Raw genomic sequence first — 27,202 nt, forward strand, 5'->3', positions numbered from 1 at the left:
ACCGTACGTACCTACCTACTACCGTCCTCCTACCTACCGTACCGTACCGTACCTACCTACCTACCTACCTACCGTACCTACTCTCTCTCTCTCTCTCTCTCTCTCTCTCTCTCTCTCTCTCTCTCTCTCTCTCTCTCTCTCTCTCTCTCTCTCTCTCTCTCTCTCTCTCTCTCTCTCTCTCTCTCTCTCTCTCTCTCTCTATTCTCTCTCTCTCGCGCGCTCTCTCTTTCTCTCTCCCTCCTTGTCTCTTTCTCTTCCGCCTCGCCCCTTCTCTCTCTTCATTTCCTTGGCCGACTCTCTGTCCTCCTCTTTTCCTCTTTGTCTTTCTTTTTTCTTCCTCCTCTCCTGCCTCGTCGTCGCGCTCACTGCCCATATGGCTTGTCGCCTCTGTACCACCTTAATGGCCTCCTGCGAGTGAAAGGATCCGAATGCCGCTCCCGTATGCTGTTGCGTTGTTCCTGCGGCGTTTCGTGACTGCGCGCCCGGCTCACGGCACGGCCAGGCTGAAGCGGGGAGGCGTACGTGGGGCGGGCGGCTGAAAGATGATCCGGGCGCCGGACCCTTTTTTGCTTCGTCTGGCGACCCGCGGCGGGCGTCTCGATGGCCGTTCGGCAGTCGCGGAGGTTGCCCCACAATTCGGACTTGGTCAGGGCACCGGTTGGCTGGCAGCCCGCCCGCCCGCCCGCCTTCGGACCTCTTCTTCCAGCCCCACCTTACTCTGCTGACCGCCGCCGCCGTCCTCGACAAGCAAGACGCAAGCAAGCAAGCAAGCAACCGGGCATCAGTACTACGATTCTTATTACTGGCCTTCTTCAGCACCACCTCCACCACCGCCGCCACCACATCGACGCCCCAGACCACTTCGCAGACGCAACCCATTCCTGACCTGCCCCTGTGCTCTACCCGACCGCCACCACTACCACCAACACCACCGACATGGCCTTCCGAAGCAGCCCGGCCGTTCAACAGGGCCTCTCGAGCCTCTTGCAGAAGCGTGCCGATGACGTCGTCTTTACCACGGCGCTGCGGACGCCCATCGCCCGCATGAAGAAGGGCTTCAAGGACGCCTACCCCGAGGAGCTCCTGGCGCACGTCCTCCGGCGCACCCGCGAACGCCTCGAGTCGCGCGGCGTCGACAAGAGCATCATCGAGGATATCTGCACCGGCACCGTGCTCATGGAGCTCGGCGGCGCCAAATCGGGCAGGATGGCGGCGCTTCACGCCGGCATGCCCGTCACGTCGGCCTACAAGTCGGTCAACCGCCAGTGCGCCAGCTCGCTGCAGAGCATCACCGACATTGCCAACGCCATCAAGGTCGGCGAGATCAGGTGCGGCGTCGCCGCGGGAGTCGAGAGCATGACGCGCAACTACGGCTCGAGGGCCATCCCCGTCGACCTCAGCCCAGACTTTAAGAGCAGCCCGGTGCAGGACGCCGTCGACTGCATCATGCCCATGGGCGAGACGAGCGAGCGCGTGGCCGAGCGGTGGAACATCGGCAGGCAGAGGCAGGACGAGTTTGCGGCCATCTCGCACCTCAAGGCCGACGCGGCCCAAAAGGACGGCCGGCTCGCCTCGGAGATTGAGCCCATCGAGGTCCGCTGGGTCGACGACGAGACGGGCAAGCAGACGACCAGGCTCATCAGCCACGACGAGGGCATCCGCGCCGGCACCACGGCCGACAAGCTGGCCAAGCTCAAGCCCGTCTTCCGCGAGAATGGCTTCAGCACCGCCGGCAACTCGTCGCAGGTCAGCGACGGCGCCGTCGCCCTCACCATGGCGCGCCGCGACGTGGCCGAGGCGGCGGGCATGGAGATCCTCGGCCGCTGGGTAGGCACCGCCACCATGGGCGTCAGGCCCGACGTCATGGGCATCGGTCCGGCATTTGCCGTGCCCAAGCTGCTCGAGCGCTTCCAGCTCAAGGCCGACGACATTGACCTGTGGGAGCTCAACGAGGCCTTTGCCTCCCAGGCCCTCATGGTCATCGACACGCTCAAGCTCGATATGGCAAAGGTCAACCCAAAGGGCGGCGCCATCGCCCTCGGTCACCCGCTTGGCGCCTCGGGCGGCCGACTCGTCACCAGCCTCCTCTCGGAGCTCCGCAGGACCGGGCAGCAGGTCGGCGTCGCCACTCTCTGCTGCGGCACCGGCTACGGCAAGGCCAGCTTGATCATCGCCGAGTGAAGCGGGCTCGGCCCTATACCCGCGCGCACAGACAGACACGTTTGCACAGAGCACGCCGGGGATAGAGAGAGGAGTGGAGGGAGGCGCTCTCGCCTGTATGTAGCTGGCCAGGCAGCCTCCGGGGTATATTCATGAGGACAACAACAACGACCAGATAGACACGACACGGGGATGAGCTACGTCCGTCGGGCTCTACTGCTGGCCCCGCTTGATCTTGTTGAGCATCACTTCCATCCTCGCCGAGAGGTCCGGCTGGCCGCGCTTCTGGCCCTCGCGGCTGGCGCTCTTCTTGTTCCAGAGCTCCTTGTTGCGCGCCCGGTCGGCCAGCTTCTCCTCCTTTGTCCGCGTGTCGACGGGCTTCTTGCTCGACGCATCCTCCACGGGCGCAGGTTGCTTGGGCTTGGCGACGGGGTGCGGCAGGGGCTTGTGCTTCCTTTGCCTCTGATCCGGCCGCGCGGTGCTGGCCTCTTTCCCGTCACGGCGCGGTGCTGATCTCGAGGCAGAGGCGGCGGTCGAGGGACCGTCGTCGTCCGACGTCTGCGGCGGCGGAGGACCGGCCCTGGAGCGTGCGCGCTTCTCTGCCTCGGCGAGAAAGTCGATCTCGTCGTCGTCGGGCGCGAACCTGCCCCCGGGAACAAAGACGGCGTCCGGATCGTCGTTGCCACCATCGTCGTCGGCACCGCCGTCATCTCCGCGACCGCGGTGATCTGGACGCTGCGGTGCACCTCCTTCGCGCTCGAGCTGCTTGTAGTAGGCCTTCTTGACCTTGGCCTTGTGGATGAGCTCGGCCTTTAGCTTCTTGGCCTTGCCGAGGTAGGCGCCGTCGGGTAGGTTGGTCGGTCCCACCTTGAATCCGCCGGCCTTTTTGGGTCGCGAGCCCGGAGCGGCATTGGTGCGGTGCTTGACGAGGCTGCGCTTGGTCTGGAGGGCTTTCTGCGAGGGCATCGTGTCGGAACGAGGCGGCGACAGGGCGAGTGGCGAGGGAAGGTGGTCGTGAGGGAGGCCAGGGAAGAGTTGGCTAGACGCCAGAGGGGAAGGCGACACACCCAGCCAGCCAGCCAGCCGGCCAGCCAAAAGCGCCCACTTGAAATTTTCCAAGGTGGAGGCAAGGGCCGAGGCCTAACCTGCTGCTTTTTCTCGTGCGGAACTCGAGCTCGACTCAGCCGCAGGCGAACGGAATACAAATCCAGCCCGGCCGGCATTTCAAACCGCACGCACGCCTGCCCCTGCTACCCAGGGTTTTCAAATGGATCGGCGGTTTCGCAGGCGGCCGCTCTAAAACGAGGATCGAAGGCGAAGGCAGGTCCAAAGGGGCCGTCTTCTCTTACAAACGCCGCGCAGCCAAGAGAGGCCAGGCCACCAGGCGGCCGGGCCTGACTGCGCAGCGCAGCGCGGCAGGGCGGGGGCGAAGCAGGTCGTCGGGCGAGCCTAGTCAACCTGGGCCTCCTCGCCGGGCCCGGCCTCCGCTCGCCACTCCATCATCTCTGTCTCCATCCCGACTTGACTCGACTCGACTCTCCCTCTTCCCTCCTCACCACTTCACCCCTTCACAAACACACAAACAAGGCTCGTACTCGGCCAACAAACGGGATCTCCTCTTAGCTTATGAACGTTCAAAACCTCGCAGCCTACGGTGAGTCACCCGCCCCGCTGCCCTCCGCCCTGCCAGACCGTCTCAGCCGGTGGCGCTCAGGGCGCATTCAGATCCTCTCGCCACACCTGGACTCGTTACTGACCGCCTATACCCGCTGTCGCTGTTCCAACGCTCTCGATAGACCCCTTCGCCGATCTCGGTGAAGAGCAAGTCAGACAGGAGGAGCAGGCTGCCAAGAAGAAGCAGCAGCAGCAGCAGAACTACGTCCACATCCGTGTCCAGCAGAGGAACGGACGCAAGACGCTCACCACGCTCCAGGGTCTTCCCAAGGGTGAGTGTGCGGCGCGGCGGCGCATCAGCGTCGCCACCATCGGCCGTTTCATCTCGTCTTCCGAGAATTTTGACTGACACGTTTTGCCAACCACCCTCCCTCCTCCGACTCCGCGCGCTGCACCGTCTGTGACCGCCACAGAGTGGGACCAGAAGATGCTGCTGAAGGCCTTCAAGAAGGACTTTGCCTGCAACGGTACCATTGTCGAAGACGAGGAGCTCGGACAGGTCATCCAGCTCCAGGGCGACCAGCGCCAGAAGATCGCCGAGTTCCTCGTCACCGAGGGCATGCCCAAGAACGAGGTCAAGGTGCACGGTTTCTAAAGCCCCGCCACCGCCACGCTCTCTGCGACCGCATCTCGCCACCGGACACCTTGCTCCACCAGACCGACGTTGCGGCTCTCATGCCGGCGTAGCTACCAGCTGCCTCGGCTTCTCCTTCCCACCTTCCCGTCTTCCTACCTCTCACCCTCTTCCCAACACCCGCCCACTCTCCACCCTTCTCCTCTGGGTCTGAGGGCCTCTTCTCTCCTACGACACACGGCCACGTTCACATGCGACGATGAACGCCGCGGTTCAGATCGGAGGACCCTCCCGCATCACTCTCGAAGACCTGATGAGCAGCTCCGGGCGCTCTAGGGTCACGACGGACGGCGCGGCATCGACCAACACAGCGGCTCGAGCTCGACGACGAAGGGGCAGGCGACAGCAACATGCGACCGTGGTGCCTTCGGATCAAACTCCCGGCGACGGGCTGATGTCCTTGATGACGCGGACCTCGCACCCTTGCGCTGCTCCGCCGACGATCGAAAGTCAGCGCCGCAAGCGCCAGGAGTCCCGCGTTGCAAGTCACCAGCGATGGCCCACGGCACGAGGCGCGCGATCCGGTTCGGGCATCGGACGGGGCGTATTCAGCTTCGCGGAGATGGTTCGCCCGCCGGAGCAGGATCCCCATCCTCCTGCGGCGGCGGCGGCGGCGGCAACGGCGGCTATCGACGACGACCGTCTGCCGCACCTTCTGCATCGCTAGCGCTCCATTCCGACATCCGCATCGCCCTCAAGATCCCGCGTCTGTTTTTTGCATGGTTGATTCGGCATACCCCCTCCTCATCCGGCTCCACTATGTTTCCCCTCGATCCATCCATCCTTCCATCCTCCCATGCACACACGGCTGCCTGTCTGTCCGCACCTAATCGCACGCATCTGACCACCCCCGCACAACTCGCTCGACAAGTCATCTGTGGCCTCGACTCGATTACAGACGCCCCGATGCGCTCGCTCGCGTGCCGCCGCCGCCGCTGCCGTACTGATTACTTGGTCGCCTCTGGCTCGATCTCGGTCTCGCTGCCGCTGCCATCCTCGACCGGGTTGACAATCTCTGCCAGCTTCATCTTGGCTGCCGGCGGTACTGCCGGCGCCGATGCAGGCGGAGGGGGCGATGCTGCTTTCCTCTTCTGCCCCGTCGCCGTCGCAGTCGACGGCGCGGTCGCTGCTGCCTGACCGCTCGCCGTGGCGGTGACGGGCCTGCGGGTCTTCAGGTCCTGCCGCCACTGCTCGACGAGGTGGACCTTGAGCTCCGACAGGTACCGGAACGTCGACCCGTCGTAGTGCGAGACGAGCGGGCCCTTGAGGAGCGACTCGTAGTGCTTGTCCGGGTGCGGCAGCTGCGACGACGGGCCGCGCGAGGTTGGCGTCCAGAAGCAGAGGAGAAAGAGATGGTGAGTGATGGCTCCCTCGCGATGGCGGATCCAGACGGGGTCTCACCTTCTTGCTCGGGATGTAGCTCTCCGCCTCGCGCAGGCTGAGCCAGAAGCCGTTGTCCGGGTGGAAGGACAGGTAGTGCTGTGCGGGCAGACGCCACGTCCCGCAAGGAAGCCGTCAATCTCCGAGCGCCCGGAGACAGGTCCGACTTCGACCCGGACAGACGCACCTTTTTGTTCTTGAGCCGGTCAGAGACGAGGTCCGACGAGATGACGTGCAGGTGGACAGTGTCCATGGAGGGGACGGCGTGGAAGCCTCGGTGGATGGTCCACTGCTTGCCGCCGTGGTCGCGGCGCATTCGCTCGCGCAGAAGCTCGACGACCCTGTCGCTAGCCTTGCGCAGGGCCTGGATCACCTCGGCGGCGTAGGGAGACGCCAGCAGTGTGCGCAGCGACTGGAGAGCCCCGACGGGGACCTCATTGCCGGACGAAAGGCCGGACGAGAGTCGACCGTTGGAGGTGCTCAGCTGCGGGATCTTGTGCGAGGGTCCGATCGAAGATTCGAATGGTATGCGAGCTGAATGGGCGAGGAGACAGTAGTGGCGAGATACATCAGCGGTGAGGGCGAGCGGTGAGGACTAGCAAACGCGCCCACTCACGCAGCACCAGGGCATGATATTGAGCTTCGGCAAGACGAGGGACGGCAAGGACGATGGCGGGTCAGCTGCGGCGTCGACTCCGAGATGAGGACGATACGGATGCTGCGAGGCGCACCTTTTGGATAGCTATCCCGGATGGATATCTGGGGTCGACGGAAGCGCGACGAGGAGTGTGTGTCAGCCATCCTGATCCCTCGAGGCCATCTCGTCATCTCGCACGACCTTGACAACTTACCGTCTTGTCGTCGTGGTCGAGCAGCACAAATGGCGGCAGATTGGCCTGCACAGGGATTGCCAGAGCATCGCTCGAAGCTGCGGCTTTCAGTGATTGTCTAACTGAAGCATCGTGGCGGCTCGATGCGGACGAGGCTGTGACGCTCACTGGGTTGACCGCCTTTGCGTAGCTGGTGAGGGCCGAGGTCCAATGCCTGGCTTCGCGGGCGGCTTCCCTCTTGACCCGCTCGACGGTAGCGCCTGGCTTTCCACACATGGTCGCAAAGATGTGTGATTGAATGTCGAGCGAGAGGTATGGATGTTACAACGGCGGAGATAGGGTGGCTGCGGGTGGCGCAGCGGTGGTCGTAAGGGAAGCTGAGGTCGACTGGCAAGGCCGAGCCAGCCAGGCCGCTCGCAAGGGGATGGGGGGAAAGGCAAAACGCTTGAAGCCAGCCAAAGTGGAGGTTGCTCGGTGTTGCCCGCCAGGCGGCCTGCCAGAGGCCACGCGCTTAACAAGCGTGGCAGGCCAGCCCAGCTGCCAAAAAATCTCGGCGCCGAGATCAACAGGCAAGCCCGGCAGGCCCACCTTTCACCCTTCAGGGGCCTGACCGGCCAGGCGAGACCAACAGGCCCAGCTGGCGCAGGCCACGCATGACCGGCAGGCAGGCAGGCAGACATGACAAGAGCCCGCGCCTTCGGGCCGTTCCACCTTGCCTGGATCCAAACGATACCCCAGCATCCTCGATACCCATCGCACGTCCTCCTCGCCGCTGCCCGGACCGTTCTCTGCAAAACGACTGCCACCATGTTTGCGCCGATGAGCGCTGGCGGCAGCGACGACGTGTGGCACGTCCAGGACGAGCCGGCGTCGCTCAAGCCGGGTCGATTCCGAGCCTACCTGCCTAACCAGCTGCTCAACCACCACGCCAGCGGCCAGGCCCCGTCCTCGATCGCCACCTCGAGCCGCGCCATCCCCTTTTCGCGCGACGCCAACCTCGTCGGCCGATCCGCTGCGTCCAAGAAGCGCAAGGGCAAGGCACGGCTGCTCGACGACATCGGCAGCGGCACCGAGACATCCGACGGAGGAGCCGCCAACCACGGCTTTGGCAATCGGCTCGCTGCCGGCTTCGGCCTCGGAAGGAACAAGCGCAGCAAGACGACGCAGGCGCTGGCACAGCAGCGGGATCAGCAGCGTCAGCAGCAGCACCAGCAGCATCCGGCGAGGCCAAACAGGGGGATAGGCAGGTTCGGAACCGGCGCCGACGGTGCTGTTGGCAGCGATCTGTTCGAGGAGTGGTACGGCGCCGACTACGAGCAGTATCCGGCGCAAGGCGTCAGGCAGTCTGCGTTTGGGAAGACGTCTGGGCTGGAGCCAGCGCAGCGCAGCTTGCGTCCGTCGCCCTACCAGCCGTCTCCCTCGGCCACGCCTCGGACGAGGACGTCTCGGGACGGCCGGCCGCGGCCTCGCAGCTGGGTGCATAACCTGGTGCGGCCTTCGCGCGATACCGTCGAAGACTGGCTGGACAGCTGGTGGAAGCGGTGGTTTGCCCTGGCGGTGCTGCCTTCGCTCGTCGTATGGTTCTGGTGCGCGGTGCCCTTCCCCAAGACGGACCCGTACGATCCCAACCTGCCCTGGTGCAACCCGGGCGAGGACGGCCGCAGCGACGATCCGAGCAACCCGCCGTGGTGCTATCCGCGCAATGCGACCGTTGTACCCTCGTCAATGTCCTCTGCGGTCGGCCTCCTTGCGCGCCTCCCGACCGTCTCTGGCCTCGTCTACTCCGCGGCGCCAAAGCTCTTTGCGGTCCTGTCCGGCTCCTCGGCATCGGCATCGGTCTCGCCATCGTCATCGCCCGCGCCCGCACCATCGCCGGAGCCCGAACACCTCACCGTCGATGCCAACTTCTGGTTCTTCCTCGTCTTCTACTACGGCCTCTACGTCGCCGTGGCGCTCGTCTACATCACCCAGCTCTTCAGCCTGTACCGCCTCAACTGGTGGCCAGCCGCGCTGGGGGCAAGGACGTCCTACTCGTTCTTCTGGGTGGGCAGCCTGGTCGCCGGCTGGGTCCTGCACGAAATGGACCCCTTTGGCACCGAAAAGGCCAGCAGACCGCCGCACGAACTTCCAACGCCAAGTGTAGACAACGGCCGGTACGATGTGCTTCGACAGCACAATGGAGCCAGCAACGGCACGAGCCCAGGGCCTGGAGGATACCCTGGCGGCGGCGGCGGCAGCATCGACGAGAGCGACATCCAGTGGCAGCGAAAGACGCTGTGGGTCGGTCTGGCCTTTGCCACGATGGCCATGCCGGCGCTCGTGTGCTTTGTCGGCCTGCGCAGGAGCGGCAGGCAGACCTACCGCCACAGCCTGACCGACCACCAGAAAACGTTCCTCGAACGTCAGCTGTCGCGGCGCATCCCGTCGTCCTACATCCGCTTCCTCTGGTTTATCTCGGTCATCGGCCTGGGTCTGTTTGCGCTGATCGCCGGCCAGGGCTACGCCAGCGTCTACCTCGCCACGCTGCCCCACACGGGCCTCGACGGCATCGCCTACGTCAGCTTCTGGACCCTCACCGTCAACGGCATGGCGCTCGTATCGCATTGGATCCTCGAGGAAAAGGTCCGCAGCCGCGCCTTGCTCTTTGTGTTCAAGGTGAGTCGAACGGCCACGATCAGCGCTGGGCAGGTGGCCATGCGTGGCAAAGTAGACGGTGCTGACGCTGAACCTGATCCCTCGCCACCTGCGACGGCGGCGATCCTCTGCGCAGTACTATTACTTCCTTGTCTACTTCATCTTCTACCGCAACCTGTTTGCCCGCCTTCGCAGCTTTGACCAGTTTGCGCTGGTGCAGCTGCTCAGCTCGTTCTGGGTCTGCATCTACTACCCGTTCAGGTGAGTCCCCTTCCCCTCGATGCGAGCCGAAGCCCCTCTCGACTGCAGCGTTACCGCGGTCTAACGACGACGGTCTTCTGACCCGCCTTTCTGCGCCGATCCCTGCACCGCAGCATGTCGAGCATCTGCCACCGGATCACGCAGTACTTTAATCCGCAGCCAAAGTCGTGGGAGGAGTACGTCGAGAGCGTCGGCCTCGGTGAGTGGCGTCGGCGTGGCCGGTCTGGTGCCCCAGGAACGCAACGTACATCGTGGCTGACCCGGTCCTCTGCACCACCCACCCCCGCCCGTGCGCAGCCTTCTACCTGCGCAACCTGGCGCAGAACACGACGATGCTGGCGTTCCTGGGCTGGGTCTCGATCCTCCACTTTGGATCCAACCAGCAGCTCTACCCCTTCTTTGCCTACGACAACAAGCACGACCCGTACAACTACCAGCTGACGATGCTCGGCTCACTGGCCATCTGGGGCTCGGAGCTGGCCAGCTCGTACGTGGCCCGCCTCATCTGCTACTGGGCCTTTGAGGTCGACGTCACCAATCTCGGCCTCGACGAGATGCGCGAGTTTCCAGAGGTGCTCACCACCATTGGCTGGGGCGCCGTCCACACCCTCATGGACATGCTCCTCTTTCTCATCAAGCTCAACTTTAGATGACCCGCCGTTTCGATAGCTGGACCTTGCACTGTACACGCACGAATCCTGATACCCTCGCTGCTGCTAGGCGAATGGCGGATGCTGCCGGGACGATGCGGTGGCTGTCTGACACGTCTCTGCGCGTAGGCGCCGTGCACCGCACGAGCCGAGCGAGCCACCAGGGTCGGGGACCGGCCGGCTTTAGGCCGACGCGGTGGACAAATGTCGGTCCGGCCTGCGTGGCCCCGCGTGGCCCCCACCGACGACGTACTTGAGATGGCATCGGAGGCAGGCAGGGAATGCGTTCGAATTCGGAGTTGCCCTCGACTACTGCTCCGCTGATTCTTGAGTCCAATGGAGAGTGCCGCCTGTCGGATCGCTGCGGTGGTGCCCACGCCTGTGACGACTTTGCCAGGGATCTCAAAATGTTGAACGGCCCGAGCCGCAACGGCGCCCACCTCACCAGGGAAGCTCACACACTTACACGCGTCGCCGCTGTCGCCGCCGCCGCCGCCACCGAAGACGGCTGGCTGCCGAAGGACAATGGGCTCACCGGCGGGTTGACGGAGGCGAGTGGCAGGGCGCGGTGCGGGGGGAAGCTTGCCAGCGTGACGAGGACGAGAGGCACGCCACGGCCGAGCAATTGACCGGCCGGCCGGAGAAGACGGAGGAGGGAGCGGGGCGCGGCCTACCGCTCTCCGCGCCTTCCGAGAGCGTGGCTAAGCCTGGCTTTGCCGGCGACGGCCAAGGGCCCCAAGTCCCAACGCCAGCAATCCAACCCTCCACGCCCGACGACGAGACCAGACGAGGACCGGTCGCCAGCCCAGCTCAAGTGCCAGAGCGGAACGCCCTCTCGGACGACCCCGGACGGGCCCTCGCTCGCTCGCCCGACCCCTTTAACCCTCTTCCACACTCGCTCCCTCTTCATAACTTCCCACAAACAACCTCTCCCTCCCTTTCCCTCGCCGACTTTGTAGACGCAAACACCACGACGACCATCATGTTTGCCGCGCTCCGAAACACGACCGCCGCCTCGTCGTCGTCGTCGCGGTCCGCCTTTGCGGCCTCGACGCTGCCGGTCCGCCGCACCTTTGCCTCGACCGCCCGCGCCGCTGCGCAAAAGGGCAAGGTGTACGACACGGCCGACGAGGCCGTCAAGGACATTCCCTCGGGCTCGACCGTCCTTAGCGCCGGTTTCGGCCTGTGCGGCACGCCCGAGACGCTCATCCAGGCCATCGAGAGGCAGCCCCAGATCAAGAACCTCACCGTCGTCTCCAACAACGCCGGCACCGGCGAAAAGGGCCTCGGTGAGTAGCCAGCGGCGTCGCGAGCGCGGCCCGATGACGCCAGCGCTGAACCCCCCACCGCCTCGCCCCCTCCTCGCGACCGCCAGGCAAGCTGCTCAAGTCGAGGCAGATTTCCAAGATGATTTCGTCCTTCATCGGCGCCAACAAGTACTTTGAGAACCAGTACCTGACGGGCCAGGTCTCGCTGCAGCTGACGCCCCAAGGCACGCTGGCGGAAAAGTGCCGGGCGGGAGCGTACGGCATCCCGGCCTTTTACACGCCGACGGGCTACGGCACGTCTGTGCAGACGGGCGAGCTGGTGGTCAAGTACCAGGAGCGCGCCGAGGGATCCAAGGAGCCGCTCAAGCCCGCCGAGATGGCCAAGCCCAAGGAGGTGCGCGAGTTCAACGGGCGCAAGTACATCCTCGAAGAGTCGATCTTTGCCGACTACGCCATCATCCACGCCTGGAAGGTCGACGAGGCCGGCAACGCCGTCTTCCGCTACGCGGCCAACAACTTTAGCGCCGCGTTTGGCAAGAACGCCAAGACGACCATCGTCGAGGCCGAGGAGATTGTCCCCGTCGGCGCCCTCGAGCCCAACGAGATCCAGCTGCAGTCGATCTACGTCGACCGCATCGTCCGCGCCACGGCCGAAAAGGAGATCGAGCTGAGGACCGTCTCGGACGCGCCCAAGAAGACGTCGTCGGCGGCAGCCAGCGGCACCGAGGCCGACGCCGCCGCCAAGCAGGCCGCCAAGGAGCGCCGCGAGCGCATCGTCACCCGCGCCGCAAAGGAGCTCCAGGACGGCGACTACGTCAACCTCGGCATCGGCATGCCCTCGATGGTGCCCAACTTCCTGCCCAAGGGCGTCAACGTCGTCCTGCACTCCGAGAACGGCATCCTCGGCATGGGCCCCTACCCCAAGTCGGCCGAGATCGACGCCGACATTGTCAACGCGGGCAAGGAGACTGTCACGCTGCTCCCGGGAGCTTCGACCTTTGACTCGGTCGACTCCTTTGGCATGATCCGTGGCGGTCACATTGATGTGACCATGCTCGGAGCCCTCCAGATCGGCTCCAACGGTGACCTAGCAAACTATATGATTCCCGGAAAGGTTGTCAAGGGGATGGGCGGAGCGATGGATCTGGTGTCGAGCCCTGACCACACCAAGGTGGTGGTGCTGACGGACCACGTCGACAAAAACGGGCGGCCCAAGATTGTCGACGAGTGCAAGCTGCCGCTGACGGGCAGCCGATGCGTGACGACCATCATCACCGACCTGTGCGTCTTCACCGTCAACCGCAAGCAGGGCGGCCTTACGCTCATCGAGCTGATGCCCGGCGTCACCGTCGACGAGGTCAAGGAGAAGACGGGCGCGCCCTTCAAGGTCGAGCTGCGCGCCTAGACCCGAGGGCCCTCGCTGGAAATCGCCCCGCGGCCCGCGGCCCGCGGCCCTGTAAATACACACAGCACCGTACTCTGTAGACTGCAACGCTGCTCACGAGATCTACCGAGCTGTGAGGTCGTCCGTGTCGTTGCGAGAGAGAGGTCGCGGGCGATCCGATCAGGAGGAGCATGGCTGCCCGGGAATATCTTTCAAAGGGGCCCGGCCGGGCGGGATGTGGAGAAAAGATGCACGCACGGTCGGGAGCGTGCAAGGGCCACCGTCCTGGAACGGGTCCGGAGCGGCGAGAGGCAGGCCTGGCCAAGCCGGGGGCGGGGCGGACAAAAATGGCCTACGCGGGCGGGCGCTGGATGAGTAGGCAAGCAAGCAAAGGCAGGGTGCCAGCCAGGCGGCGCGTTCCCCGCGCGTCCTCTCGACCTTGCCCGGCCATGCTACCTTGCTTGCCTTCCGCTCCCGCCCCTCCTCGGCCTTCCCCACGCATCCCCCACCCACGTACGCTCTGAGCCCTTGGCAAACCGCTACCGCTGCCGATCCGACATCTACGGCACCCGTCCACCGACCGCTTGCATCCCTGCCGTGGACCCCAGGCCGCTGCTGCCCGACATGGCCGCGCTCCGCCCCGTATCGACGCCGAAGCGCTCCGTCTCGTTTGGTCCCTCGGACGTCAATTCGATCAGCCAGGATCCTGAGACGCCCTCGTCTTCCAACCCGCTGCCGCCCTCGGCACAGACGACGCCGCCTGCGGCGCTCAAGCCGGCGCTCAAGGCCGGCACGGATCGCCGGAAGCTGCCGCCGCCGGAGCAGTACCAGCATCCCGACCCGCTGCTGCGCCGGCTGCGCCTGGTCGACGCCCACGGCGAGGCCGTCAACCTGCGCCAGATGTTCCGGGACACCAAGGTGGTCGGATTCTACTTTGCCAGCCAGTGGGCCGGCCAGCCGCTCAAGGAGTACCACCAGGCCATTGCCAACTTTAGCCGGCGGCACCCGCACGAGTTCAAGGCCATCTACGTCTCGGTCGACGTCGACGAGCAGTGGTACAAGGCCGGCACCGCCAACAAGCCCTGGATCAGCATGGTGTGGAACGACGGCTCCTCGATGCCCTCGGAGCGCCAGGACCGCACCTCGTCGGCGTCGCCCGAGCTCGAGGAGCTGCCAAAGCTCCACAACGGCGAAGACTTCCTCCTGGCCAACGAGACCGACATCGACGAGAGCCTCTCGCACACCGACCGCAGTGGCGAGGCCTACCTGCGCCCCTTTTCCCGCGTCCACCTGGCGGCCAAGCTCAACATCGTCGCCGCCCCCACGCTATGCATCTACCACCTCGAGAGCGGCAAGATGCTCGAGTGGAACGTCAGGATGAGCAGGCTCACCCAGAGCCAGGGAAAGGCCGACGAGACGTGGGAGCGGTGGAAGCGCGGCGAGAGGAGCGCCTCGTTTGGCCTGCAGGGTGAGTTCACCTCGGCGCATCGGATCGTCGCCGCACCGTCCACTTACCCATCATCTCGCGGCGTTCAATGCCCCGGCCCCGGTCCACAGATGCTCTGCTCAGCGCGCCATACACGCTGGCGGCGCTGGCGCTGGCCGTGGCCCTGTGGCTGGCCATCCTCTTTGGCGGCCAAGAGTTCAACGTGAGTCGCGCGTCTCGTCCTGACGCTGGGCTCTCCCGGCGTGGCACGCCATGCTGACCTCTGTCCGCTGCTCTCGCCCCTCGCAGATCGTGCGCAACATCTTTGACATCTTTGCCGGGTCCAGCCCGCACAACCAGGCCGCCTTTGTCCCCAATCCATGATGAGGCGCTGCGTCCCCGCTGTACACTCGCAATGGACAGACATGTTTGGTACGGTCGAATGCACGCTGTCGTCCCCGTCCATCGTCTACGAGCGGTAGTCTCCGTTGATCTGCAGCGAGGGATCCGGACGAGGCGCGAGCGGGTCAGCGCCGGGGTCTTGGTCGCTCTGCCGCATCGGGCGCCGGTGCAACTCACCGCCACGTATTCCTTGCTGAGATCGCAGGTCCAGTAGGTGGCCTCTTCGCGGGCCGAAGCGGCGGCCGCGCCGCTGCCGCCCTGGAGGTCCACCTCGATGCAGATGTCTTCCAACGCCAGCAGCCTGGCCGCCTTTTCCTCGTCGACCGGCTGGGGCGTGCCGTCCTTGAGCACCACCATGGCCTCGTAGCCGTCCTGGCCCCGCTCGCTGGCGAGCGCCGGAGGCGTGAAGGTCACGGTGACCTTGGACGGGTCGATCCTCCACGCCTCTTTGCCGGACGCCGACGCAGGTAGCGGGGCGTACCCGACGGCGCAAAGGATGCGGCCCCAGTTGGCGTCGCCGCCGTGCAGGGCGCACTTGACCAACGAAGACGTGGAGATGCTCGATGCGATCGCGTGGGCCGTCTCGTAGCTCGGTGCATTCTGTAGCGGCGGCGGAGGGGCGCGTCAGGACATCAGCGTCGTTCGTTTGTCACGGCGACAGCCGCCTGACCACGAAGAACGAGCGGAGGACCACGCGGCACTCACCTTGACCTTGATCTCGACAAACTTTTCCGCCCCCTCGCCGTCGCGCACGATGAGATGGGCGATCTCCTTGCAGAAGTCGGTCAGCTCCCGCTTGAAGGCCTCGTAGGACTGCGGATGGCTCGCTTCGGTGATCTCGTCGCCGGGCTTGACCTGCTCTCCGCCTGACGCAGCCGACGACGACGAGCGCGGGGCCAGGCCGTTGGCGAGGAGGAGGATCGTGTCGTTGGTCGACATGTCTCCGTCGACGCTGATGCAGTTGAACGAGCGCGAGACGGCATGCTCGAGCGCACTCTGCAGCGCGGACGGGTGGACGGGGGCGTCGGTGGCCAGCAGCCCGAGGAGCGTGGCGTGCAGCGTCGTCGAAGGGCCCGACATCGCGGGGTGGATCATTCCTGCTCCCTGTCGGATCAGAGGGCAGGGACGCAGTCAGGCTCATGGTTCAGCGCTCCGAACACGCACGGTAAGCCTGCGGATCGCTGCGCCTGCGGACGCACCTTGTCGATGCCGACGATGCTGCACTTCCGGCCCGCCAGCTCAAACGACCTGGCCCGCAGCTTGGGAAACGTGTCGGTCGTCATAAACGCCCTCGCCGTCTCGAGCCAGGCGTCCTTGTCGCCCGTCAGCACATTGCCGCTCGTCAGGTGCGGGATACACTTGCGGATCGCCTGCATCGGCAGCGGCACGCCAATCACGCCGGTCGACAGCAGGAGCGTCTCCTCCTTCTTCTTCTTCTTCTTCTCCGCATCGCCCTCGGACCTCGACAGGGCGGGCGAGAGGGCGTCCGCGACGAGGTCGCTGCACTCGACGGCATCCTTCATGCCCTGCTCGCCCGTGACGGCGTTGGCGCAGCCGCTGTTGACCAGGATCGACTTGATGCGCGGGCCCTCTGGCGTCTTTGCGCCGTCCAGCAGCACCTGCGACGAGACGACGACCGGGGCGGCCTTGAAGACGTTGCGGGTGAAGGTGCCGGCCGCTGCGGCGGGCTTGGAAGAGACGATCAGCGCGAGGTCCGGTTTCGGGCTGACCTTGGTCGTCGTAGAGGCAGAGGCGGATGCGTCTGGCACTGGCTTGGGGCTGATGGCGGCCTTGATGCCGGCATAGGTCGACGAGACGACAAAGCCCTTTGGCAGGTGCGCAGGGTCAATCGGCATCACGAACCGGCTCCACTTTGACGTCGAGGCCGACGGAGCGGCGGCCGAGGTCGACATGGCCCTCTGAGCCGCAAAGGAGGAGATTCGAGCGTGCAGCAGGCGAGCGGCCATCTTGCCAGGCTGGCGGTCGGAGAGGGGATGAGACAGAGCGGGTGGTGGTAGCGTGGAAGCCGTAGGCAGCGGAGTGGACAACAGCCGTAACGGAAAATTGGGTGGCGCGTGCAGGGCCATCAGCTGCACGAAAGGGCCCACCGCGACGAGTGACTCCACCAGGCTAGAGCTGTGAAAGCTGCACTTGCACCCTTACTCATGGTACCACATCAGCGACATGAACGCCTGTGTATCATCAATCAGGAGAATGCTGCAGCAGCCTAAATTGTTCTGTGGCTGCTGGCAACATTACTGAGTCCTCATCTACTGCAAACAGGAAGGGACACATGTTTGCTGGGCTTTTGTGCTGCTGGCTTGAAGGGAGAGGGCTGTGCATTAGTGAGCAAACCCTGTGATCCTTGCCTCCTCGTAGTTGGTGAATTTGAGTTTGTCTTTGAGAGCGCCGTCGTCGCTCTTGCCTGCACGGATGCGCATCAAATTGTATACCGCAATCCCCTCGGTATAGTGGCGGTTGAGGGTATCGGCCTTCATAATGTGATTGAGCAACATACGGGCCACCTCATCTCCGAAGAGGATCTTAAGGTGCGTTGCAAAATCATGTCGGAGACGGTGAAAACTGCCATATGGCAGACCGACTGCGTCGGTGTGCGTCTGCAGTGCAGCGCAGGCAGAACGCACATCCATCTCCTTGCATGATCTGTCCGCCCAAAGCATGCAGAAGAGCAGGTTGGCGTCTCTCTCTCCAATGTTGCCAACATCATCAGCCACAATTGATAGAGACAAGCTGAAGGCACTTGTACTTTACAAAGACTGACTGAACTCCAGAAAGCTGCACAAAGATACTCTGCTCAGCTGGAGAGAGGATGTTCTGATCTATGTCCATTGTACACCACCATGACAGGCTCAACAAGAGGTGGTCCTTGCTGTAGCCTCTCAGCTGCAGGAAGAGTTTCAGCAGACTCTTCCTTGGACCTCACAGGGCTTTCCAGACCTGCTCAGCCTTGGACACAAAGGCTTGTTGCTCTTGCCAACAATGTCCTGGAGACCAGCAAGGAGGACTGCAACCAGATGAGGCCTCTGCCTGAAGAGGTCAACAAATTCCCCCTCAAGCCGCTCAACAACACTTTCAACCTCATCATCAAGTGGCACCAGAAGTATCAACATACTCAACAAGTGTGAGCAGAACATCCTCGTTTGTCTGACTGGCTGTACTGCTACAAATTCCAAGCGCAACAACAAGTGATCCTACGAAGTCTGAGCGCAACAACAAGCGATCCTACGAAGTCCAAGCGCAACAACAAGTGATCCTACAAAGTCCAAGCGCAACAACAAGTGATCCTACGACGTCCTTAGAGCCGCATCAGTGGCAATGCGAAGCACTCCTGTACCGCACCATCGAGCACAAATCCACCCATTTGCTCGCTGTACACAGAGCATTGTCTGTGCTGCGAAAATTGCGAGCTGCAACCGGATGGACCGGCCATCAACAGAGAGGGGGTCTCCTCAACTACGACTATGTGACGTGCGAGGTTGGCTTTCGAGAAGCCGGAAAAGGTGGCGCCTGAGGCCCTCTAAAGGTGCGCCAATAGCGCAGAGGAAAACGGGTGTGAGTGTGCGCCGACGGCGCGGGTTGATCCTTCCACTTACGCCGCGCCACTACTGGCTCACGCTCCCGCTTTGTTGGCCTCCGGATCTCTGATCTCTGTCACGGAGTGCAGGCCAAGTACGGAACGACGGGTGCGACAGGCTGACCGAGAGTCAAGCTCGCCCAGCTCGAATGGTCAGCGAGAATGGCTGCCAAGGTCAGCTTGTCCTGGTGCAAACGAGTGATGTCCGTCACCTGATGCCTGCGGACGTGACATGGAGGTAAGGAATCCTCGTCTCCCTCTCCTGCCTCCTCGCTGCCTGCTGCAGCCATTGTCCGGACGATAACAGCAGCTGTCGCCTACATCGAATGCTGCCAGTCATCCTTCGCCACAGCGGCCTACCTCCCTTTCCCTCTTCCAGTCTAGCAATAGCGAGCTCGCCGGCCCCCCCGGATTGCGAAGCTCGAACTTGGACGACTCCTTGACTCGATGGGCCTCGGGCGGCGTCGCCAGGTACGCTTGTACTCTCTTGTCGGTACCTCAAACACGCCTCTGCATTGCATCACGTCGAATCCCTACTCGGTAGATAACTTGCGATCTGTGAGATGGGGGCGCGGATGACGGGATGAAGAGGCCAAGCGGGCGACATCGAGGCGCTGAGCGAGGGCGCGGGCAACGGGTGGGCATCGACCGCAATCGAGGGCGAAGCAGATCGCAGCGGCACTGCTGCCAGATCGCTCCGAACAGCAGCAGCTACGCGTGCCTCCTGTGTCGGCGCCCAGACATGCTCAGCCAGGAACTGCCCCTTTTGCCCCGTCGCCGTCAAGGTCTGCTCAACGCTCGCATCGCGTCTGACAATGGCATCCGAGACTTCTCTCCGCCACTCTGCCAGAAGTCATGACCTCGTGATCGACCGGGAATGCGAGTCTCTGCGGTCAGTATAAGGCCACCCGGGCCAGGCTGCAGCGTGGTTCGGGCAAGAGAGACAAAGAAGATTCAGCACGCGCACGCGCACCCGACCCGCGCAAACACCGAGATCAAGGACTGGGGGCATCAAGAGGAGGAGCGTCACCACACGCAGAGACCGTGGGATATGTCAACGACTCTCTATTCGGTCTCGATGGCGAACGTGAACTTGTGATGGTGCGTGAGAAGAGGCTTTTGTGCTACTGGACAGTAGAGAAGGAGAAGGGGTGCGATGTGGTACATGGTACAATGGGACGGCGATGCCTTGACAAAGGGTCAGGTGAAGGTGGGGACGCGCCAAAGAAAGGCGCAGGTTGCACTCGACGGCTTCGTGACATCTCAGAGATCATCCTCAAGGTCGTCGTCGTCGTCGCTTCTTTCGCTCGTCCCTCTTGGACACCTTCTTCTCCCTCTTCTTGAACGCGGCATTAGCCGCAGCGTGGAGGTGGCGGCCAAGAGTCGAGCAGCGCCAGCGCCAGCAGCGCACAGGCGGGCGGAACGGATGCGGTGGACTCGGGTGGCGCTGGTAGCAGTGGCAGCGGGGGCCAGTAGGTCGGCGGATGGCTAGCGGCAGGACAAAGAAGACAAGGAGAGGCACGGCAAGGGCATCAGCGAGCGCCTCGGACGACCACAGCAACCAGCAGCATCACGGCATCACAGCCGCGGCCTCGTGAACTTACCAAGCAATGAAACGTTGTGATCTTACTTTGCTGGCAGCTTGTGGGTGGCGTGGGTCGGCCGTGGCGGTTGATGGAGCGAGTCAGGCGAGTCGGGCGAACGGCGAGGGTACGAGGGTGCGAGTTGAAGCAAAGAGGGGGATAGGCAAGGGCGTCGAGCGGGCTGCAGAGCAAAGCAGGCGGAGCGGATGGATTGACGGCTGGATCAGCAGCAAGCGTGGTGGTAGTAGAGAAGAAAGGAACCTGCGATTGGAAGACTCACCTGAAGTGGGCGCACACGCGGCCGTGCCCCGACGTGATCGGAGGCGCCCCAAGCCTCCGCCCTCGTGCTGGCTCATCTCACAAGGTGCATCTTGAAGGTGGCGTGGCGGTTGCCCGAGGGCAGCATGATTGCATTGGCAACAAGAGCGGTTGCCGGGAGGACTCGGACCTGGCCTTGGGCACGGGTATCGACCAGCACGGAGTCGAGATGGTCGAGTCCGGCGTTGCCTCCGCTTTCGCTGTCGCTGCCGCTTCCGCGGTCGCTGTCCTCCTGCTGCTCTGTCTTGAGGATTCGGGCCCGGATGAAGATGTTGGAGACGTCTTCTTGCTGTGCAGCTTGCTGCCCCAATGCCCGCATGAAGGTGTGCTGAAAGATGTCGAGGATCTCGACTGCCTGTGCGACCGCTTCTGGCGCTTGTCGGACGAACGCGAAGAAGTTGCCGACGGAGGCGTTGCGCCGCGATCCGGCCGAGCAGAAGTCGAGCTCGTTGCAGAGCACGCCGGCGTAGCAGGTCACAAGGCCAGCGATCCGAGTGAGGCCTTCGGGCACGAACAAGGTGTCTTCGACGTACGCGGGCTCGTCAGGCGCACGCTACGCTTGAAGCAAAGCAAAGACTTGCTGGAAAGCGGCGGTGCTGAGGCGGATCTGCCCAACTTGACTGGCATCCGAAGGATCCGAGCAAAGACTTGGGCTTGGACGGCACGGCTTGCCGATCTCGATGCGGTCCAGATAGCCGTAGAACGGGAGGTAGCGTTCTGTTGCGACGTTGCTGGGGCCACGCGGCCGCTCGAGCAGGAGCCTGCGGGTGCTGTCTGTTGCCATGGTCGAGATGGCATCGTCCAAGACGCCGCGATCGTGCCACAGTCGAAGCAGGGACCGTTCGACTTCGCCTCGGTGTCGGTTCAAACGGCGCACCATCTGCGTGAGGGATGGATTGCCTTGCTCGAAAGGGAACGCCCAGAACGAGCAGGGGGGACCAAAGGCACGGATGTGCTCCCAAAGGTGTTGCAGGTAGTGCGAGTTGGGTGTGAGGAATGGTACCTCGGCGAGCGCTGCGACAAACGACCGCACCCATCCCTCCGCTGCATCGACATCTTCTGCTGCCAGCACACCCTTGCAGAAGATGGCAGCAAAGCGAGAGAGGGGGAGGGCGAGCCTCTGGATGATCCAGCCTCGGTGCAGCAAGCGATGGAGGTCCTTGGCCTTAGGCGGCGCGTCCGATGCTGCTGTGCGGCCGGGGCAAGCAGATGTTGATGGCCCGGGGCCTTCTGGGTTGTCGTCGAGGTCGGAGTCATCGATGCTGGCGCCATGGGTGTCCTCTGCAGCATCCTCGACGAGTTGTGTCTCGCCGCCGCCTGCCGCTGATGCCGAAGTTGCAGCCCGCTCTTTGTGCTTGAACTTGAGCTTGACCCAATGGCGGCGTGCACTCGACCGTATCTTGGGAAACGGCTGTTGCTGCGTGAGGCGGTCGACTTCCTCTTTGCACCGGCGGTAGTTGGCGACAGCATCTGGCCATAGGCCAACGAGCAGGTCTGGCAAGACTTTGGCCAGGGTGGCGAGCTGGGCCGCTGTTGGCGAGCCTCTGGCTGGACTTCCGAGGAGCGGCGGGATGGGGGCAACGCCGCTTGGCACGACCAAGGCCTCGAAGCGGCTCTGCAAAGTCTTGAGCTCGGTCTTGGACAGGACGCCGGCATCGACGAGCAACCGATGCCAAAGCCTCTTGACGCTGCCAAGGAGGACAGCGTGCATGGCATCCACAGGGCACGACTTGACGCTGCTCCAATACGGCAGACGGTACAGGTCGGTCCAGACCGCTCCCGTCGTCTTGCTGCTGCGCTCCTGGTCTTTGGCTGGCTGCCATCGTGCGGCCTCGGCCTCTTCGCGGTGCTCCTCGGGATCACGGGCTTCAGGCGAAAGAGCAGACGGGCTTGAGAGCGGTATGGCGCCTCTGGCAAGCTGCCTTGAGGAGACGAGCCGCCGGGAAGGTGGTCCAAGTCGGCCTCACTGCGTGGCGTGCTGCTGCGTGAGCGCCGCTGCTCGTGGCTGGAGCTCTCAGAGGCATCGCTCGAGTCGGAAGGGTAGCTGGTGTCGCTGATGGCGGCGTCAAAGTCGACTTGCGCCTGCAAGAGCTCCACCTCGACGTCGGCCGCTTGTAGTTGCGATGGCTGCACGTCGCTGTCGCTGGCGAGAGGCTCGGGCGACCCTGCTGACCCAGGCTGCGCATCGGCATCGTCCGCAAAGTCCATCGCCCCATTGCCTTCCATGTCTGGGCTCGGGCGGTTGGCAAACGGTGTGGGCGGCACGACGGCGGCCAGAAATGGTGCTGGAGCCGCTCTTGGTGACGGAACTGGTGCGGCCTGCGCTTCGCTCTCAGCTTCTCAAGCGCGGGCTATCTCTCCAGCGTGGTTCAGTCGATCGCGAGCCATGTGTTGTTGCTGCGTGCGTGCGTCCCGCGGGTGACCATTGCAGCCAATGGTGGTGCAGTAACAGGGCACTTTGGGCGTTGCGGCCGAGCGAGGCATGACGGTGAGTTGACGGTGAGCATAGAAGTGACGCTGGATCGAGATGAGGCCCGCTGACGGACGCTCGCGGTGCGGCGTGAGACAGGCTGATGGTAGCAACGTTGCTAGGTGAGGATGATGGTGAGAGGAAGGCGGAGAGGCGCGGCCAAGCAGAGTACTACCATCAGCTCAGGTCTACTAGAGCACGGACCAGCAGGCATCACTCGGGCGAGAAATGGCATTCCAGCTCGCCCTGGCGGCAGGCCTAGGTGGCCTTGGCAAGTACTACCGCCAAGGTACGTGCGAGGCGGCATTGGCGGCACCTCGATGGTGGGGCGGCCAAGTCAGCATCGCGCCAGCGTCAAGGTGCCGCCAATGCCGCCTCGGAGGCACCTTCGGGAGGCCTACAAGATGCGCGTTTCTTCTGCTTTGAGTGTGTGTACAGACGGGCTCGTGCCGTGACCGATGATGATTCCCCGTCATACGCAAGGCTTTGCAGCCAGGCGGCCATACCAGCTCCTCTTCCGAGGGTCTTCCGAGGGTCGAGTCGTGTCAATCTCTATTCGCGATGGATCAGGTTCTGTGCTGCGAGCGGAAACGCAGAGAAGCTATGCGGTACACGGGTACAACGGGACGGGAACAGCGACATGCCGTGCGGTGGTGGGCTGGAGACGATGCTGACAGGGCCGGGCAGACCACCATCTCTTCAAAGGTCCTCGACGTCATCGTCGTCCTCGACGCCTTGCCTTTTCTTAGCCAGCCTTTTCTTCCTCTCGTCCCTCTTGGACACCTTCTTCTCCTTCTTCTTGTACGCGGGGTTCGGGATCTTGTTGCCCATCGCGTCAAGAATCCACTCCTCAACCGTCCCCTCATCCTCGCCCAGCTTCGTTCCTCGCGCATTGGTTTCCTGCCAGTCGTGGCCGGAGGCGACGAGGGTACCGTTGTCCATCGACCAGATCTCCTTGCAGGTGTTCTCGGAGAACTCGCGGCTGTTGGTGAGGGCAAAAGAGGGGGGGAGAGTGTCAGCGGTGTTCGGGAGGAGGGCGGGTGACGGCGAGGGGGCAACTCACGAGTGGGTGATGATGGCGACGCCTCCCTGGTACGACTCGATGGCCTTGATGAGGGCGGCGAGCGACTCGCGGTCCAGGAAGTTGGTGGGCTCGTCGAGGATGAGGATGTGGGGCTTGCGCCAGGTGGCGGCGCCGAGGACGACCTTGACCTTCTGGCCACCGGAGAGGCCGCGCATGGTGTTGTGCGAGGTGAACTCGCGCTCGAGGCCAAAGTCCTCAAAGTGCTTCTCGATCTCCTTGCGGACGAGGGGTCGGAGCATGCCGGCGCGCTGGGCCTCCTTGGAGTCGACGGCCATGACCTTCTTCTCGAAGCCGCGCTTGAGCAGCTCGTCGCGCGAGAGCCAGATGTTCTCGGTCGACGACATGTTCTTGAACGACACCTCGTACTGGAACGAGTTCTTGAGCTTCTTTCGGCCGACGATCTCGTCGATGACGCGCTTGACGCCCTCGTGGACGTAGACCTCGCCGTGCTTCATGGCGGCCTTTTCCTCGTCGGTGATCTGACGGGTGGCCTTCATGTGCTCCTCGAGGTCCTCGCCGGTCTGGTAGCGCCACAGCATGTAGTCGAGCGGGGTCTTGTCGAGGTGCTGGTCGATGTGGTGGAAGGCGTGCTGGGCGACGTAGCCGATGACGAGGTTGGGGTGCTTCCAGGCCTCTCCCGCGTTGGGCTCAGTGTCGCCGACGACGAGCTTGACGAGGGTCGACTTGCCGGAGCCGTTGGGGCCGAGGATGGCGACACGCGAGGCGAGCGAGAGCTGGAGCGAGACGCCCTTGAGCTGGGGCTCGGGCGTGCCCGGGTACTGGAAGTGGATGTCCTTCATCTTGACCAGCGACTTCTCCTTGGTCTTGACACCGTCGAGCAACGGCGGGTCGGGCAGCTTGAAGCTGTAGTCGTCGCCCGTGTTGAGCTCGGCGTAGGCCTTGGCCTCGGGGACGCGCTTGACGAACGCGTCGAGGTTGCCGGGGTATCGCTTGATCTTGAAGCGGTTGAGGTGGAGGATGTCGGTGCAGACGTCGTTGAGGAACTGCGAGTCGTGCGAGACAATGATGGCGGTGGCGGTGGTGAGGCCGGCGAGGTAGTCGGTGATCCACTTGACGTTGACGACGTCGAGGTGGTTGGTCGGCTCGTCGAGGAGCAGGATGTCGGCCTTGAAGAGGATGGCGCGGGCAAGGGCGACCTTCATCTTCCAACCACCGGAGAGACCGGCGATGGGCGATGCCTGGCGCTTGTCGTCGAAGCCCATCTCGCGGAGGGTGGTGACGGCCTCGTCGCGGGTGATGTTGAGGCGCTCATCGGCCATGATGTAGTCGATGATCGAGATGAGACCCTCGGAGCCGTCGAGGTCGTGCTCGACGTACCACGTGCGGACGACGTCGGGCGAGGGGAAGCCCTCGACCTGGCCGTTGGTGATGGCGCGCATGAGCGTCGACTTGCCGGAACCGTTGCGGCCGCAGAGACCGTAGCGGTGGCCACGCTTGAGGCGGAGGGTGGCGGTGTTGAGCAGGATCTTGGCACCGTAGGCGAGCGAGAACTGGCAGTTGCACAGGTCCTCGCCCTCCTCCTCGTCGTCAAAGATCTCGACCTCCTCGCCAGACTCCTTGGCGAGCTCGTTGAGCAGCGCCTTGACGACGGCCGAAGCCTGCTCGGCGGTGGCGCCCTTGGCGAGGGTGACGTAGGGGACGAGCGCCGACTCCCACTCGGTGGGCTCAAAGTCGCGGGCGTTGGTGAGGTTGGTGGCGAGCTGCGCGATGTAGGCGGTCAGCTGGGGCTGGGCCGACAGCTTCTGAGCCTCGAGCGCCTTGGTCGTCGACTGCGTGACCTTCTTGAGGTCGGCCTCCTCGAGGGGCTTGGCGTCGGAGCCGTCGCCGGTGACGTTGCCGACGGAGCGGAGCGTGGCGATGGCGCGGTTGACGACCGAGCGGGCCTCGGGGTCGGCGATCGTAGGCTCGATCTTGACCAGGCCGGGGAGCAGCTTGGGCAGGAAGGGGCGGACGGTGCGCTCGTTGTCGACGAGCTTGGTCATGTTGTCGATGATGACGGCGACCTTGCGCTTGGTGGCCGTGGGGCGCTCCGAGAGACCACGCGAGAGCAGGGGGACCATGAGCGCCAGCGTCGGGCTGTCGACCTCCTGGACAAAGGTGGTGGCCGAGAGGAGCATGATAGTCTTGGGAACCTCCTCGACGGGGTGAATGAGCGAGTTGATGAGGGCCGGGATGAAGCGCTCAATGTCCTTGTTGGAGATGAGGGCGCAGAGCTTGGTGAGGGCGGCGCGCGACGCCTTCTGGACGTCGGTCTTGGTGTCCCAGATGACCTCGGTCATGACGGGGATGATCTCGGGCATGTGGGCGGCGATGCGGTCGGGGCAGGCGACGACCATCTCCTCGAGGAGGGCGATGCAGCCGGTCTTGACCTGCCACTTGCCGGCGGTGCGGGCCTGGTTGAGGAGGACCTTGAGGACCTGGGGAGCGGCCCAGTTCGACATGATCTGGACAAAGCTCTTGAGCGCCTCGAGGGCGGCCTTCTGGACCGCCTTCTCCTTGTCGCCCATGGCCTCGACCATGGCGGTGAGGACGTTCTCGTAGATGAACGGCTCGACCTCGTGGCCGACGCCCTGCTCGCAGAGCGACGAGACGAGCGCACAGGCACCCTCGCGGCCAGCCGCGTTCTTCTTGTCGCCAAGGCCCTTGAGGATGACGTTCTCGATGCCGAGGTCGGCAAGGGCCGAGGGGCCCTCGATCTTGACCAGGTTGGTCAGCTCCTGGACGGCCTCCTTGTCGGCCGACGACAGCAGGCGCTGGACATCGACCTTGGCCTCCTTCTTCTCGGCGGAGCTACCGCTCTTGGCGGCAGACGCGGCCGAGGAGCCCTTGATGTCCTTGGCGGGGACGGTGGCGGGGACGCCAGCAGCGGCAGGGGTGGCAGCGGGAGCCATTTTGGGCGCTGTGGAGCGGCACGGGGCGCGGTACCAAGGAAGGAGACGCACGTCAGCAAGGCCGAAGCACAGAAAAGTCGATGGGACGCGCGCCGCCACCTCGGTCGACGGTATCGATACTCACGAATTTTGGCGGTGGAGGAGGGTGAGGTGGAACTGTGCCCGGATCGACTGGGAACAGATCTCTACACGGCGATCGTCGGGATCGATGTAGAAGGGTAGTCACCGAGTGCTGGTAGTACGGTGACGCTGCGGTGCTCTACACGGGTGATGGAGAGCAGGCGGGTGCGGATAGCGCGGATAGCTCCCAGTTGTTGGTGCTGGCAGCGGGAACGGAGCAAGGGATGATGGTGGTGCCTAAGGTGGCGTGGTATAGATGAAGGAGGAGGAAGAAGGGAAAGGGGCGGACGAGGCGGGAGGGGACTTTGATACCGGGGTCGTAGCGGACGATGATTGGTGGACGGGGGGCCTCTTTTCTAGGAAAATTTTTCTCGCACAGCGGCTGGTTGTGCTCCCCTGCGGCCGTGGCAGCAGCGT

General features: G+C 63.8%; 11 protein-coding genes across 11 annotated transcripts; 6 read left to right on the forward strand and 5 right to left on the reverse strand.

The window, feature by feature from the left end:
* Positions 1–936: 936 nt before the first annotated feature.
* Positions 937–2,181, forward strand: PFL1_03840 (uncharacterized protein; the record flags this gene model as incomplete). The annotated part of the gene is made up of 1 exon (XM_007881363.1): positions 937–2,181. The coding sequence occupies one exon, from the start codon at positions 937–939 to the stop codon at positions 2,179–2,181; it is 1,245 nt and encodes a 414-aa protein (XP_007879554.1).
* Positions 2,182–2,373: 192 nt separating this feature from the next.
* On the reverse strand, positions 2,374–3,126 carry PFL1_03841 (uncharacterized protein; the record flags this gene model as incomplete). The annotated part of the gene is made up of 1 exon (XM_007881364.1): positions 2,374–3,126. One exon carries the CDS (start codon positions 3,124–3,126, stop codon positions 2,374–2,376), a length of 753 nt encoding a protein of 250 aa, XP_007879555.1.
* A 660-nt stretch (positions 3,127–3,786) lies between these two features.
* PFL1_03842 (uncharacterized protein) lies at positions 3,787–4,429 on the forward strand (the record flags this gene model as incomplete). The annotated part of the gene is made up of 3 exons (XM_007881365.1): positions 3,787–3,814; positions 3,957–4,106; positions 4,248–4,429. The coding sequence occupies 3 exons, from the start codon at positions 3,787–3,789 to the stop codon at positions 4,427–4,429; spliced, it is 360 nt and encodes a 119-aa protein (XP_007879556.1).
* A 238-nt stretch (positions 4,430–4,667) lies between these two features.
* Positions 4,668–5,135, forward strand: PFL1_03843 (uncharacterized protein; the record flags this gene model as incomplete). The annotated part of the gene is made up of 1 exon (XM_007881366.1): positions 4,668–5,135. One exon carries the CDS (start codon positions 4,668–4,670, stop codon positions 5,133–5,135), a length of 468 nt encoding a protein of 155 aa, XP_007879557.1.
* Positions 5,136–5,415: 280 nt separating this feature from the next.
* PFL1_03844 (uncharacterized protein) lies at positions 5,416–6,954 on the reverse strand (the record flags this gene model as incomplete). The annotated part of the gene is made up of 7 exons (XM_007881367.1): positions 5,416–5,769; positions 5,870–5,947; positions 6,036–6,382; positions 6,465–6,488; positions 6,580–6,607; positions 6,700–6,744; positions 6,847–6,954. The coding sequence occupies 7 exons, from the start codon at positions 6,952–6,954 to the stop codon at positions 5,416–5,418; spliced, it is 984 nt and encodes a 327-aa protein (XP_007879558.1).
* A 531-nt stretch (positions 6,955–7,485) lies between these two features.
* On the forward strand, positions 7,486–10,226 carry PFL1_03845 (uncharacterized protein; the record flags this gene model as incomplete). The annotated part of the gene is made up of 4 exons (XM_007881368.1): positions 7,486–9,333; positions 9,449–9,573; positions 9,687–9,772; positions 9,871–10,226. The coding sequence occupies 4 exons, from the start codon at positions 7,486–7,488 to the stop codon at positions 10,224–10,226; spliced, it is 2,415 nt and encodes an 804-aa protein (XP_007879559.1).
* A 979-nt stretch (positions 10,227–11,205) lies between these two features.
* Positions 11,206–12,896, forward strand: PFL1_03846 (uncharacterized protein; the record flags this gene model as incomplete). The annotated part of the gene is made up of 2 exons (XM_007881369.1): positions 11,206–11,512; positions 11,599–12,896. The coding sequence occupies 2 exons, from the start codon at positions 11,206–11,208 to the stop codon at positions 12,894–12,896; spliced, it is 1,605 nt and encodes a 534-aa protein (XP_007879560.1).
* Positions 12,897–13,499: 603 nt separating this feature from the next.
* On the forward strand, positions 13,500–14,685 carry PFL1_03847 (uncharacterized protein; the record flags this gene model as incomplete). Its single annotated transcript, XM_007881370.1, has 3 exons — positions 13,500–14,343; positions 14,433–14,524; positions 14,611–14,685. The coding sequence occupies 3 exons, from the start codon at positions 13,500–13,502 to the stop codon at positions 14,683–14,685; spliced, it is 1,011 nt and encodes a 336-aa protein (XP_007879561.1).
* Positions 14,686–14,770: 85 nt separating this feature from the next.
* Positions 14,771–16,670, reverse strand: PFL1_03848 (uncharacterized protein; the record flags this gene model as incomplete). The annotated part of the gene is made up of 4 exons (XM_007881371.1): positions 14,771–14,794; positions 14,881–15,303; positions 15,409–15,807; positions 15,903–16,670. 4 exons carry the CDS (start codon positions 16,668–16,670, stop codon positions 14,771–14,773), a joined length of 1,614 nt encoding a protein of 537 aa, XP_007879562.1.
* Positions 16,671–21,063: 4,393 nt separating this feature from the next.
* On the reverse strand, positions 21,064–22,425 carry PFL1_03849 (uncharacterized protein; the record flags this gene model as incomplete). Its single annotated transcript, XM_007881372.1, has 1 exon — positions 21,064–22,425. The coding sequence occupies one exon, from the start codon at positions 22,423–22,425 to the stop codon at positions 21,064–21,066; it is 1,362 nt and encodes a 453-aa protein (XP_007879563.1).
* Positions 22,426–23,368: 943 nt separating this feature from the next.
* Positions 23,369–26,665, reverse strand: PFL1_03850 (uncharacterized protein; the record flags this gene model as incomplete). Its single annotated transcript, XM_007881373.1, has 2 exons — positions 23,369–23,651; positions 23,733–26,665. 2 exons carry the CDS (start codon positions 26,663–26,665, stop codon positions 23,369–23,371), a joined length of 3,216 nt encoding a protein of 1,071 aa, XP_007879564.1.
* Positions 26,666–27,202: the final 537 nt, after the last annotated feature.

Source organism: Pseudozyma flocculosa, assembly GCF_000417875.1.
Source record: "Pseudozyma flocculosa PF-1 unplaced genomic scaffold scaffold00012, whole genome shotgun sequence".
NCBI lineage: Eukaryota > Fungi > Basidiomycota > Ustilaginomycetes > Ustilaginales > Ustilaginaceae > Pseudozyma > Pseudozyma flocculosa.